The sequence below is a fragment of the Sarcophilus harrisii genome, chromosome 2 (assembly GCF_902635505.1).
Source record: "Sarcophilus harrisii chromosome 2, mSarHar1.11, whole genome shotgun sequence".
In the NCBI taxonomy this organism is placed as follows: domain Eukaryota; kingdom Metazoa; phylum Chordata; class Mammalia; order Dasyuromorphia; family Dasyuridae; genus Sarcophilus; species Sarcophilus harrisii.
The window spans coordinates 430301622-430316065 of NC_045427.1; the positions used below are offsets into that span (position 1 = coordinate 430301622).

Genomic DNA, 14444 nt, shown 5'->3' on the forward strand with positions numbered 1-14444 from the left:
TGTGCACTCTTTGGGGACTGTTTAGGGGAAAGGATGAGAAGAATATACAGAGTTATTTGACATGTTTAAAGAACTGGGCTAAACCGTATTGACAAATAGAGAAATATTTTAAGCAAGGACTTGTTATACCACATAAGTATGAATGCCATCTCTTATCAGGCTGGTTAATCAGAAGAATGCCATGGATTCACTGGAGCTTGATTTTAATAAGGTATTTGTCAAGTCCACCAAGGGGCTGGCTCTGGAGTCAGAGGACCTGTGAATACCTTTGAATCCTTTCTCTGCTACTTGTGTGTCACTCTAGGCCTTGGTTTCCACATTTGTAAGATGAGGAATTAAACCTGGTAGAATGAAAGGGGGATCTCAGTCCACCAGAACTGACAATACCTCCATGGGGTAATGTGGAGGGTGTGTGTATGTATGTACTGTACAAATATACCCACAATGTGTGGGTCTACGTATGTACACTCCTGGGATGGGAAACGGGACTCTCGTGTATTTAATCTTTGAGGAGTCGATACATTGGAAGACTACTTCCTCTCAGATGGTCTTTTATGTTTTAAGTTTCTTCTAGCTCCACATTGTAGGACCCTTTAAAGCAGGGGTCCTCACACTATGACCTGCAGGCCAGATGCGGCAGCTGAGGATGTTTAACCCCCTCACCCAGGGCTATGATGTTTCTTTATTTAAAGGCCCACAAAACAAAGTTTTTGTTTTTACTATAGTCTGGCCCTCCAACAGTCTGAGGGATAGTGAACTGGCCCCCTATTTAAAAAGTTTGTGGACCCCTGCTAAAGTTTCTCATAATAACCTTATAGGCAAGATGGGGATAGGATCTAGGTGACTATGATTAAATGGATTCACAATTGGTTGGTGAATGATTGCCTAACACCAGGTATGATGTCTCCAATGAAATGACTCTGAGTTCGCTTGTCTCATTAAATCCTGCTACAAATGACTGGAAGGTAAAAGAGAATCTGTAAATGGCCCATAATCAAGCAGAATTTGTCCTGCAAAAAAATTCCTTCTTTCCTTCTTTCAAAGCACAGTCCGGGTGCCATCTCTTATAGAAGATCTTTTTCCTTCCAATCAACTATGATCAATCGCTTGATCTCTCTCTGTCTCTCTCTCCTTTTCTCTCTCTCATCTATATATGCTTTGTATTTATTTACTTAGGTAACTCCAAGGAGGCATGCATATACTAATATATATTCTTACAAAAACCATACCTACCACATACACATAAATCGTATGTCACCCTACATAAACACAGATAGTGGGGGCAGCTGGATGGGGCAGCTGTGGAAGGCTCTTCCCTACATAAGGATTGAAAGTCATCCAGACTTCTCAACTGAATTAATCAGAGGTATGAACTGTTGTAAATAAAGCCTAGCCACCTCCAATGAATCAGTGAAGTAACCAACAAAAGGCTTTTCAATGAAATGCATCAAGAATATAGTTATTATAAAATAGTAAGTCACTTTGGATTCTCCAGTGTTTGGCCAGCAAGTGGTGAAAGCAGTCCTAGCCAAATCTCTGAGCAATACAGAAGAGAGAGAAGACCTCAGGCTTTCCTTTCCTTTTCCTCTTTCACCAGAGCATGACTTTGTGAAATGCAAAGGTTCTAGGAACTGGCGTGCCTGTCAGTGCCCCAGCAGCATCTCCTGGGAAAGTGGTGAATAGTGGCAGAGACCGCAATGACTGACCTGGCATGTCTATCAGGAGATGAGGACAACCTGAGGGAAGAGAGCTTCAAGAACCTATAAGAAATACACAAGATGCTAAACCTTCCCGAAAGGAAAGACCCTGAGTACTCCAGCAAGGTAGGGGTTGCTTCCCTTTGCCACATACACTCTCAGCTCGAGACATTCCCTCGCACTGTACTTGTGAGAAAGTATTATAAAAACTTTTTTTTTATTGGGGAGAAGGAGCATTTTATACCAAATATCCTTACTATAATATCTTAATACCCCTTTCTAAATACTAATTGTCTGGCCAACTAATAGATTTCAACTGATAATCCCAGAAGGAAGTACAGTGGTGGTGAGGAAGGGGGCACATAAACCAGAACACCCTTATATTACTCCCTTATCCCTCTAGAGCTCAGAGTTCTAGAGCAGTGCCCTCAGGGAGTATTCATTACCCTATGGTGGGTGGCAAGGAGGAAATAAACACTCACACCAGGAAATCCTAACTTTGGGGTCTCACAGATTTCCTTGGCAGTCTGTTTATTATGCCTTTAAAAACATTCTTAATAAATATAGAGGATTACAAAGGAAAATTTTGCTGAAATACAGTTCCCAAGATATTTTTTAAAAACAGGTTATTGGACACCAGGTTATAAACTCCTGATTTATAGAGGTAAATAAATGTAATGCAATTAGAGCTGAGATGCCGCCTCCTACAAGAAGTCATATGTTGGCAAAGATCATTTCCCTCCAGGAACTCATAAGGGACTTGGCTTTTCACCTCATGTTTGCACTTAATCTCCCTGGTGACTTTGCACAGCCCTCCCTCACTTAAATCCAATTCACTTGTCCTGTCATAGCACCATCTCCTGGGTAGTCTTTGAGAACAAAGGACAAACAACAGCTTTGGTAAGTAGAAGTAGGAGTTTTTCCATTGGGGGCTCAATTAGAACTGGTCAGCTGGGCAACACAATTCCTTCTTTTCTTTCCCTTCTCCTCTCTCTGTCCATACATGCTGGTACTCTACCAAAAGGAATGTAAGTTTTGATTGCTGAAACGTTGCGAAACATCTGGGTTTATGGGCTGGGGCTATGCCTTAAACCCAAATCATCGGGCTCTTATTGATTTACCAACAAGGGGTCCCTGGCCAAGCCCCACCTGCTCACTGTTTGAGCTCTGATTGCTCAGAGAGTGTAATTAGCAATTGTTTCTGTTTAGGCCAGAAATCCTGAGGGCCTCCCAGAGTAATACAGTAGTAATTCAGCACTGGTCTGCTTCTAAACTCATTGAATTCAGCATCCCATACATTTCAAGGAGGAAAAAATTGCTTCAGCACCTGAAGCTTGCTCAGCCCTCCCTGCACCTGGTGGGAGGATCTGAGGTTGACCAGGTGTACTGCCCCGTCCCTGTTCTTGCCCTCAGTCCTACTTGCCAGGGAAGGCTACAGTGCTCAGGTTGGAGGCCCCGATGCAGAGTAGGCCTGTCCTCTGACATGGCTGCAGCGTATCGTGTCCCAGCTCCCAAAAGAGAATGGCCTGCATGCTCAGCAGGAGGAACAGCAACGGCCTGACAAGCAGCAACAGAAACAGCTATGGACCCAGCAGGAGCAGCAGAGGGACCCCCGGGGCTCCCAGGATTCCCGGTGGCAGCCCCGGGGCCTGGGCAGCAGAAGGTGCCGGACCTTAGCTTCTACCTCCACAACCAGGCTCCCCCCATCCCATACCTGAAAGAAGGCTTGGATGGCGTGGGATGGGGAGAGAGTACAAAGGCCAAGGTTCCTCTCAGAAAGTGAGATGGGTCAAGGTCAGGAGCCAGCAGGGCTGGGCTGGCTTGTTTCTCCAAAGCTGGAAGCCCCACTGGGGAATTATATGGGGAGGGAGGGTTGGACTGCAGCCTGGAGATGGATTCCTTATGTGAAAAATTCATTTGATACTCATTTCCACCCTCACTGTGCCGTCTAAAACCAACCAACACCGAATACCAAAGCACTGCTGTAAATTGTTTTTGACCAGGTAAGAGGCCATTCTCTGCCTTAATTATAGACTGAACATTGCCTCTGTCAAAACTTGGAAAAGACCTTAGCTTCAAAAGGCCAAGGTGTCACCCTGCATCCAGGGCCATTTCCAGGAGTCCTGATCTATATCTGGCCAAGGGACCCAGAGGGCTCTGGAGGGGACTTTGCACAGCCCTCCCTCCCTCAAAGCCAGTTCACTTGCATGTCACGGCATCACCTCTCTGATGTCCTACTCCTCTTGGAGAAAGAACGACAAACAACAACAGCCTTATCTCCTCTCTAGTGTACAAGTTGTCTATGTTTGAATCTTAATTTTTAGATTGCAGGCTCCTCCAGGACCGGAATTGCTTATCTATATACCTTGCATTTCCTCCACTGCTCTAGATTGAGTGGATACTAGCAGATGTTTGCTGAATTGAAATGGTTGCTGAAATTTCACACACACACACACACACACACACACACACACACACACACTCTTTATTAGCCAAACAACTCAATCATAACCTTGTTGTTGGGTTCAGTGATTCAGTATATCTATCTTTGTGACCCTATTTGGGATTTTTTGGGGGCAAAAATAGTGGAGTGATTTTAGTGATTTGCCATTTTCTTCTCCAGATCATTTTACAGATGAGGAAACTGAGGTAAATAGGGATAAGTGACTTGGCCAGGTTCACCCAACTAGTAAGTATCTGAGGCCAGATTTGAGTCTTCCTTTACTTCAGGCCTAAAAGTCTATGCACTGGGCCACCTCACTGCTCCAATCAAAACCTGCCTTGGATCAGATCTTTGGAGAAGGGAGAAATTATAAATAGTAAAATGGAAAAAGTTTGATTACATTAAATTTAAAAGTTTTTGCACAAACAAAACCAATAGAAACAAGATTAAAAGAGAAATACAAAGCTGGGGGGGGGGTGGAATCTTCACAGCCAGTATTTCTGATAAAGGTCTTATTTCAAAAACATAAAGAACTGTGTTAAATATATAAGAATACAAGTCATTTCCCAATTGATAAATGGTCAAAGGATATGATGAGGAAATTTTTTAGATAAGGAAATTAAAGTCATCTATAGCTATATACTCTGTGATGCCACTTCTCAGATGGGCTAAAATGACAGGAAAAGATAATGGTGAATGTTGGAGAGGATGTGGGAAAAACTAGGACACTGATACATGGTTGGTGGAATTGTGAACGGATCCAACCATTCTGGAGAGCTTATACCCAAAGAGCTATAAAAACATATACAACCTTTGACCCTGCAGTATTATTACAGGGTCTGTATCCCAAGGAAAACAAAAAGAGAAAAGGACCCACGCGGGCAAAAATGTTTGTAGTAGCTCTTTTTGTGGTAGCAAAGAATTGGAAAATGAGTAGATACCATAAATTGTGGTATATGATAATAATGGAATATTATTGTTCTATAAAAAAATGAGGAACAAGCTGATTTTTGAAAGGCTTGGAAAGATTTACATGAACTGATGTTGAGTGAAACAAGCAGAACCAGGAATATATTGCACAAATAACAGCAAGAATGTGCGATGATGATCAACTATGAAAGACTTGGTTCTTCTCAGTGACCTAAAGCAATCCCAATAGACTTTGGATAAAAAAATGTCATCTGTAGCCCGAAAAAGAATTAAGGAGACTGAATGTAAATCAACACATGATATGTCCCACTTCTTTTTTATGTTCTTTTCTCTCTCCCATGGCTTTTCCCTTTTGCTCTGATTTTTCTCTCTCAACATGATTCATAAAGCAATATATATTAAAGATTAATTAATTTAAAAAACCCTGTCCTGCGCCAATGCACTCGTTTTTTCACATTGAATATTTCAAAATGAAATGTTTTCCATGGAACCTCCACCACAGCCTGCCACACTGCCCTTCTGTCCATTTCCCCTCCTCATGATTAGTAGAAGCAGAGTTCCTCACCCTCTGGGATCTGGGCTTCAGTAACACAACCATCTTCCTGCTTCAGCTCATCAGTCTGCTTCATGTTCTCCACCTCCATCCAAAAGTCATCCATTGAAAGGCTCTCTATGGAGGGGAGCCAGGAGTTTGAATCTTCCAGCGATTGACATTGGGAAGAGCTCTTTGCTGGAAATTGATTCATGCTGCATGGGAAAGTGGGATTTCTGTAAAGAAGAGGAAAAACCAGCCAATAAAGAAGCAGTCTTACAAGAAACAAAAATGTGCTGAATGCTGAGAAAAAAGATCAATCAAAAAGGTACACTAAAGCAAACAGGCCATTATTCTCTTTTAATTTTTATGTTCAACATTTGAAAATTTTTCAATTTTTAAAAATAAAAAAATTGGGGGCAGTTAAATGGCACAGTAGATAGAGCACTGGCTCTGGAGTCAAGAGGACCTAAGTTCAAATCCAACTTCAGATACTTAACACTTTCTAGCTGTGTGACCCTACACAAGTCACTTAACCCCAATGGCCTTGCAAAAAATAAAAATAAAAATTTAAAGACTCTGTTTATTAGATCACAATAACTGCCACAAAACAACTGCTTTGAAATTTGCAAAATGCTTTACATGCATTTTCTTTTTTCTCCTGAGGCAATCAGGATTAAGTGAAGCATCACCCAGCTAATGTCAATAAATGATGGAGATCAGATTTGACTCAGGTCCTCCCTGATCCCAGGGCTGATCCTCTATCTATAGCCATCTAGCTGCCCCTAAATATGTTTTCTTATTTAAGCCTCAAGATAACCCTGTGAGATAGGTACTTTAGGCATTTTTTTAAATAAATGAAAACAGTATAGTTTAAAGAGGAGAAATGATTTGCCTTTAGTCACACAGATTGTGTCAGAGGCAGGATCTGACTCTAGCTCCACATTCTCTTCTGCCTCTCCACCTCCAAACCAAACCCAGAGAAAAAAAGCAAGATCATCAGTAATGTATCCATTTGCCAGAACACCACCTTTCATGGCTGTGCAAATGGAGATAAAGTGGCACAATGGATAACAGTAGACTTGGACTCAAAGAATTCACTTCAAATTTACTTTAGACACTTACTTACAAGTAACTTTAACTCCCTCAACCTCAATTTCCTCATCTTTAAAATGTGGTATAATAATAATGCAAAGGCAGCTACAGTGTATGAGTACTTTAAGTCTGCCCTCAGACATCTCCTAGTTGTATGACCCTGGATAAGTCACTTAACCCTATTACCTCAGTTCCTTAAATTTAAAATTAATTGAAGAAGTAAATGGCAAACCACTCCAATATCTCTGCCAAGAAACCCCCAAAGGGGACCACAAACTCAACCTGAATAACTCCAACACCTGAATAACAAAAAATAATAGCATGTCAACCATAATAAAGACTATTTAAAAAGTCCAAGATTTGAGAGATATCAAGACTGGGCCAAGGTGTCAAACTAAACAATATTAACAATTTTAATTTTTTTTTTAATTTGTATACTTCTGCCTCTTTTAAGCCTCTCTTCCCTCTTTATTACCTTGGGCATTGCTCATGTTTATTGACTTTACTGGTTAATTTAAAAGTTGGCATGGAGGAGAGAAAAGCGAACACAATCTGACATATACCCTAGGTTGTGAGAACACAGATTTCAAAAGCTTTGGGGGGAAAAAAAAAACACACTATGAATTGAAATTCTATAGATTAGCGCAAGAAAAAATGGAGGCTCTCAAGAATGAAAAATTTTGAAAATCCAAAGAGAAACAATTCTAATGAGGAAGAAAAAGGGGAATATAGATGATGCAGGGGGTATCTAAGTGCAGCTAGATGGTGCAGTAGTTAGCATGCTGCTCCTAAACTTAAGAAAATTCATCTTCCTCAATTCAAATCGGACCCCAGATACTTACTAGTTGTGTGACTTTGAGCAAATCACTTACTTCTGCTTGCCTCAGTTTCCTCATCTGTAAAATGAGCTGGAGAAGTAAATGGCAAACTATGCCAGTATCTTTGCCAAGAAAATCCCAAATGAGGTCATAAAGAGTTGGGCACAAATAATCAACTCACTGACCATTAGAGATTTTAAAAGGAAACATATAGAAGAACTCAAGGCCAGGGAATGGAAGACTAATACTTAAATATAGCAGCCATTAAAGAATAGTTAAAGGAGTTCAATGACTGAAATGGATTCAGAAGCTAAGGACAACCAGAAAAAGGTTTTTTAGCTTATGTTGTTAGAAAGGGGAGCATCAGAGCAAGGACAGAACTACTTTGGAGACAGCTAGGATAAGAGAGGAAAAAGAAAGCTTAATTCTCATTGTTTTTCTTTGTTAAGGTGAATTAACTTTGAATTGAAAAGGTGAGGGAGAAAAAAAAATAGTGATCAAGGATTTGAAACCCAAAATAAGCAAGGAGATAGTAAGAAGGCACCTACCTACCTGCCTTCAATGAATTCCAATCCCCAAGGCAGGATAAACTATTTCTAGGATATTCTAAGAACCAGCATATGTGACTCAGGTTAAGTTGATTCATCACCTCTGATAGATTATCACAAACAAAAATAATCATGCCATGGGATTGGAAAAAGAAATACAGCTCTGGTTTAAAAAAAAAAAAAAGGAAACTGAGTCTGCCAATTATAGATGGGTCAATGAATTTGACTTCAATTCCCAGCATGATTCTGTAGCATATAATTAAGGTATGCCTTGTGAACACCTAGAAAGAGAAACTCTGATCTCTGAATGCCAACATGACTCTCAAAAACAGGTCATGCCAGACTAACTTCATTTCCTTTTTTGACAGGATTACTAGACTGGTAGATCAGGATAATGCTATAAACATCGTTTACCAAGATTTCAATCAAGCTCTCAACAAATTTCTCACGATGTTCTTATGGACATGATGGAGTAATAGGAGCTAAACAACAGTATACCTAGATGAATTCAGAACTAGACTCAAAGAGTTATTATTATTTTTTAAAGGGATTGATGCCAATTTGAAGAAAGGTCTTTAGTGGACTATTTCAAGGACTCAGTACTTGGCTGTGCTCACTATTTTTCATCATTAATTTAGATAAAGGCATACATAATATGTTTTTCAAAGTTTCTGATGACACCAGTATTTGGAGATAAAATACTAAAAATAATATTGAGTAAATGGAAACCATAACATTCAAGGGTTGCTTGAAGGATTGAGATCAACCTCTGATATCACTGGTAAAGAGAGCTCCCAGATGAGGAAACTCCCTCTATCAATTCAGTTACTCCCTCCTTGCAATTTATATTCTTATAAAATTGTCCAGAGTAGCATTGTCCAAATTTTATTGATCATACATTTTTATTAGTAAAAAAAGAAAAGTTTGTGCTCCAGTTTTAATGGATATATATTCACATGTAAATTATATACATGTTCTGAAGTATATACACATTAAAAAACAAAATCAAAATTAAAAGGGAACAATATGAATATTTTTGATAAAATTTGATCATAGAATCAATAGGGACCCACAAGAATATACTGAATAGAAAAGTGACATTGTCAGATCTGAGCTTTAAGAAAATCATTTTAGTAGAGGAAAATCACAGCAGAGCAGAAGACAGATTGAAGTGGGGAGAAGATACCTAAAGCAAGGAGACCAATTTGACCAATATGCTTAAAATAGTAATGTAAGCAATGTTGTATGTATAGAAATAAGATATGCGCAGAAGGCATTTCCTTACCTAATAATTTTCTAGATCAATGAAACCACAGGTTCATGCCCTATCCTAACTCTAGTTAGTAAATGCTTTTGAGGACAGATAATATGACTTGTCCAAAGACCAGACTAGGTAAGTACAGAGAATGCAGAAATTATTAGACTAATATATATTATTATAGAAATATCAGTAACTAATACATTAATAACTAAAGCATCTGCCTGGGCTGGGCTTGGAGATTACTTCATTGTTACACCCTTCTAAAACTGCCTGACCTTTTCAGGAGTTGGGTCTTAAAGAAATATGAGGAAAATGATGGATCAAAAATGAATAATTAGTTAACATAATAATTTCAAGAGGCAAAGCAACAAAAGTTTGGTTTGTAAATGATGAATTCTTTGGCCATAATGATCTATAAAACAGACAAAAATACAAGATGACCTTCAGTCCTATGTAGTCCTCTTTCACTTCCACAATGACGGCACTGGAATGAGAAGAAATGGAACAGAGGGTGCTAAGAATCCCAGAGTTCTTAGACAATCCACACATGCTGATTTAAATATGGGTACTTCGAATATTTAAACATAATCAAGTTGATAAATGCTGGAAGAATTGGTTTAAAAGATGTGGAGGTAAGCCCCCAGAATAAGTACTTGGCTCCTCTAAGGAATATTTTATAAAATAACATGGATAGCATGAATGAAAACTTAACTGCATGAGAGAATCTGGAAGAGATCTGACCTACTGGATGGAATGTCAAAGTCAATGGAGATAATGGATCCATCAAAGAATGAACTGTAAAGCAAATTCTTGATGGCCGCCATTTTGTCTCAAGTCCATAGATTACATTCCACATCCATCACTTTCTAATCATAAAACTGTCTCACAATGACATATTTTGTCTGTGACTTACCCAAGTATGTGAGATAAGCTCAGTCATTGCAGAGGCAACAATGCAAAGACCACATAAGTTGGAATTTTAAAACCTGAGTTTGGATCCCAGCTCTGAAGCTTATTAATTATGTGATCTTAAACAAGTCACTTAGTCTTCCTGGACTCAGTTTCCTCATCTGAGTGATTTAATCCACTCAGATGGGGAGCCACCATCATGAGGAAGTACTGACCCAATTAGTGAGTCAGCCAAAACCAAGACACATAGCCCCCTATCTATAGTGATCTCATATTCCATATTGATTCAAATTCCACCCAACATTCCCCTTGAACAATCTCACTATCTTTCCTGCCTTAGCCAGTGAGCTAACACTCTTCCCTCCTTATTCTTAGGTACCAAAAATGCCACTGCTCCTGGAAAGGGGATGTAAAATCAATGAATACTTTCCATTTATTTATTAAAATGGGGATAAAAATATTCTACTCCCCTCAGGATAGTTGTGAGGAAAATACTCTGTAAATCACAAAATACTATAGAAATAAGTGTTTATAAGACACTTTGCTCCAGTAATTTTAAATTTAGTAACCTAAATTTAAGTATTAATATTAATTAAAGTATCATTACAAGAGCATTTCCATGAATGAGATTCCATTGGTTTTATGTCAGATTCCTAATTCCTGTGTAAGTGAAATGCAAAGTTATATTCAACTATGTCCCAAGATAGAAGACTCGTATTTTTGTTAAGATGAGAAAGGTACAAGTACATGGATACAAGATGGGGTACACACAACATACACACCTGGAAGAGAGAGCAAATAAGGAAACAAGCATTTATTAAACATTTATTATATGTCAAGCACTGCGCTAAATGCTTTATAAACATTGTCTCTTCTGATACTCATAACTTTGTGAGATGCTATTATTATCCCTATTTTATAGCAGAGGAAACCAAAGTAGGGAGAGTTTATGTGGCTTGTCCAAGGTCATACAACTTGTGTGTCTGAAGCAAGATTTGAATTCAGGTCTTCTGATTCCCATTCTAGTGTTCTATCCACTAGTGTTCTAGTAACTATCCAGTTAAGACCCACTTAACTGCCCAACAGCCCTGAGCTTATAATGTCTAACAAGTATTAAGAGCCTCTCTTCAAAGCCAGTGTGGTCTATAGGTTCTGCTCTTGCCCTCTCCCAACCTGAGCTGTTTTCCTTTGATTTATCTTGTCATGGCTAGCATAGAATCAACACACATGAAAATCAATGAGCCAAGCACTGATACAGTGTGTCCTAGCCAAGTTGAATGACTATTTTCTAGTCATCAAAAGGCCCATTTAGCTTCAGGGACTCTATGAGCCATGGAGTCCCACATCAGTGGGACTTGCATACAGCAGAGAGCCAATAAATTTGGTTATTGAGCTGAAGTGTTTAAATTCTGGAATGTCCTTTTGAGAACTCGAAGCTCTCTGGCACTGAACTGAGCAAGTGGGTGTATGAGAAAAGGAAGCAAAAATAGCAAGAAGGAGGGAGAGGATCAAATCAGCAACATGTCACTTTTCCCCATTCAGATACCTTCCTTGTGGTTCCCAAGGAATAATTCATAAGCAAGCACTGGGTGTTTGCTCCTAGCCCTATCTCTGGGTTAATAATCAATCTCATACCTTCACCAAGAAACAACTCTTTTATAAAAGAAATTTAATAAGATATAAGAATAAAACTACAAAAGACAAGATACAATAACAATAAGATTTCCAGTTTATTTTCACACAGTAGATTATGCTTTCCATCCATACAGGAATCTAACTGTACTTCTAGCCCTCCTACAAAGTTAATATTCATGAGTGCATTAAGCCGGTTCAGCCTTTACAACATTCGATAACAAGCATTTCTTAAAACATATACTATATGCCAGAAATTGTATTTGGTGCTAGAATGACAAAGACTAAGTGAAAATTAACCTCTACCCTCAAGTCCTGATATCCTATCTAGGATGCCTGAAGGGAGGCCAAGAAGGGAGGGGTCTCTGCTTCTTCCAGGGAAGAAGCACTCCACTTTTTAAAGCAGTCTATTTGGCTTTTAGACAACTTTGATTATTAAAATGTATTGTTTGTCCCCCTTTTTAATACTAAACTAAAATCTGCCTCTTGATCCCTCCAATGTTCACAGTTCTATAATCTATGATGGAACTAAACATGGAGCTAAATCCCTCTTCCACCTGATAGTCCATAAAATATTAAGAGACTAAAGTCATATTTCTAAAGGTAAAACCCAGTTTCTTTAACTGATCCTAATCCCACATGGCTTTGATTCCCCTTCCCATAAAGATCCCCATTTCCTTTTACAATTCTAATGTCCAAATCAAAAAGTATTACACCAAGTGCCTTATTAACTATCTTCCCTACTATTTTGCCATCATAATATTTATTCGTTATCCTCCTTTTTCTCCTTCCCTCTGTAATACAATTTTGCCTATTTCTGAAAGTTAACCTTTTCCCTTTTCTTGTCCCAAAACAGGCTTCAATGCCACTTCCTAGCCATCTCCATGAGTACACTCTCCCCCTACCTTGTGCTTTCTTCCCCGTTTAGAACATAAACTCCTTCAAAGCAGGTTCTTTCTTGCCTGTTTTATTTTTATTTCTAGAGTTTACTTAGCATAATGGTTAGCATTTTTAGTGAACACTGGATTGATGCCTTGCCTATCTTTTTAAAAATTAGCTCTGAGAACAGAGAAGAGAGACATTAAATGTAACAAAAATCTAGGCTCACTCCTTCCCATGTGGTGAATCTAACTTTTGTGGATAGAACCGATTGTATTTATTTTATCTCCAAATTTCATATCACATCTAGACATGAAGAAAAGTGAACTTCCAGCAAGAAAGCTCGTAGGAAGCCTCATCTGTAAAATGAGATTGAGAAGGAAATGGGTAAACCACTCCTGTACTTCTGCCAAGAAAACCCAAATGGGATTATGAAGAGAGCAACATGATTAAAATATGACTGAACAACAACAAATGCTTATTATTCCCTTCCCTGTCCCCCCGATATACATCATTCAAAAGACTGAAGGAATTAAGAACTGGAAGGAATTTTAGAGATCATTTAGTTTTATACTTCTCCCAGTTCTCTTACCCCAGAGCTCCACTCCCTCACATACATAAACACATTTTCCTGAGAAGGAAACAAATAACAAATTGTACAGATAATTTTTTCTTGCTTCAAACCTAAATTTTCCTCTTGTACCTTCTATCCACTGCTCCGACTTCTGGCTCCTGGGACCAAGAACAAAGTTTTCACATGAGAACACAGCCCTTTAAATACCTGAAAACAGTCTACATCACTCTTACTCCACAATCCACCCCAGCAAGTTTTCTCTTCTCCAGGATGAACAAACCTGATACTTTCAACCAATACTCATGTGCAGGACACTATCTTGAGGTCTATTGATATCATGGAAATCTTTCACTGGATACTCTCCAATTTTTAAATATTCATCCTAAAATGCATCACACAGACATGAATACAATGCAGCAGATACCATTGGACCAAGAGAGATCACCAGAACAATCACCAACCTTGTCCTGGTCACTCTTTTTTAATACTGCCTATGATTGCACTAACTTTTTTTTTTTTATTTCTGATGATCATATCACCTTTATATCAAGCTTAAAATAAATCAAAACTCACACGTCATTTTATACAAACTGCTGTCTGGCCACATACACACATACCTCATATTTGTAAAATTAAGTTTTTAAAACTAAGTATGAGACTTTACATTTATTTGCTATATTTCATTTCACTAAATTACAATGCTTAGCACTGTTCTTAGCACATAGTAGGTACTTAATAAATGTTTATTAATTAATAATAGCAATATGGCAAGTTGGCTGGAGAATCTGGAATAACTAAAAAAATTCAAGTTCTGACTGCCCGCCCCTGTGACTCCCGGCAAGTCACTTAACTTCTCAGTGCCCCAGCTGCAAATCTACTTTGTAGAGGGAATTTCCTCACTTAGAGTAAACCAATGAAGTCACAAGTCTGGATGGACCACACATACACACAAGCATACAAAATTCTATTGCAGACTATAAAGATAATTTTGGATTCTGACTGCTACCAGTCAGAATTATCCTCTCAAGCTTTGTTCCAACTGCAAATATGATGAGTATATAGCCTATGCTTGTATTCCAAGTTCTCTCAAAACCACTTCCTCTAGACTTCAAATTTGTCAAGGTTA

The 14444-nt window shown here is 38.7% G+C and overlaps 1 protein-coding gene across 4 annotated transcripts in view; it reads right to left on the reverse strand.

The window, feature by feature from the left end:
- The window catches only part of ARHGAP40 (Rho GTPase activating protein 40), a 117794-nt gene that overhangs the window by 39098 nt on the left and 64252 nt on the right, over nt 1-14444 (reverse strand). For all 4 annotated transcript variants that reach the window (XM_031954025.1, XM_003757001.4, XM_023507318.2 and 1 more), the window contains exon 2: nt 5636-5838. In XM_031954025.1, the coding sequence (XP_031809885.1) occupies nt 5636-5816 (181 nt within the window). In that variant the 5' untranslated portion in view covers nt 5817-5838. The remainder of the gene's footprint in view (nt 1-5635; nt 5839-14444) is intronic.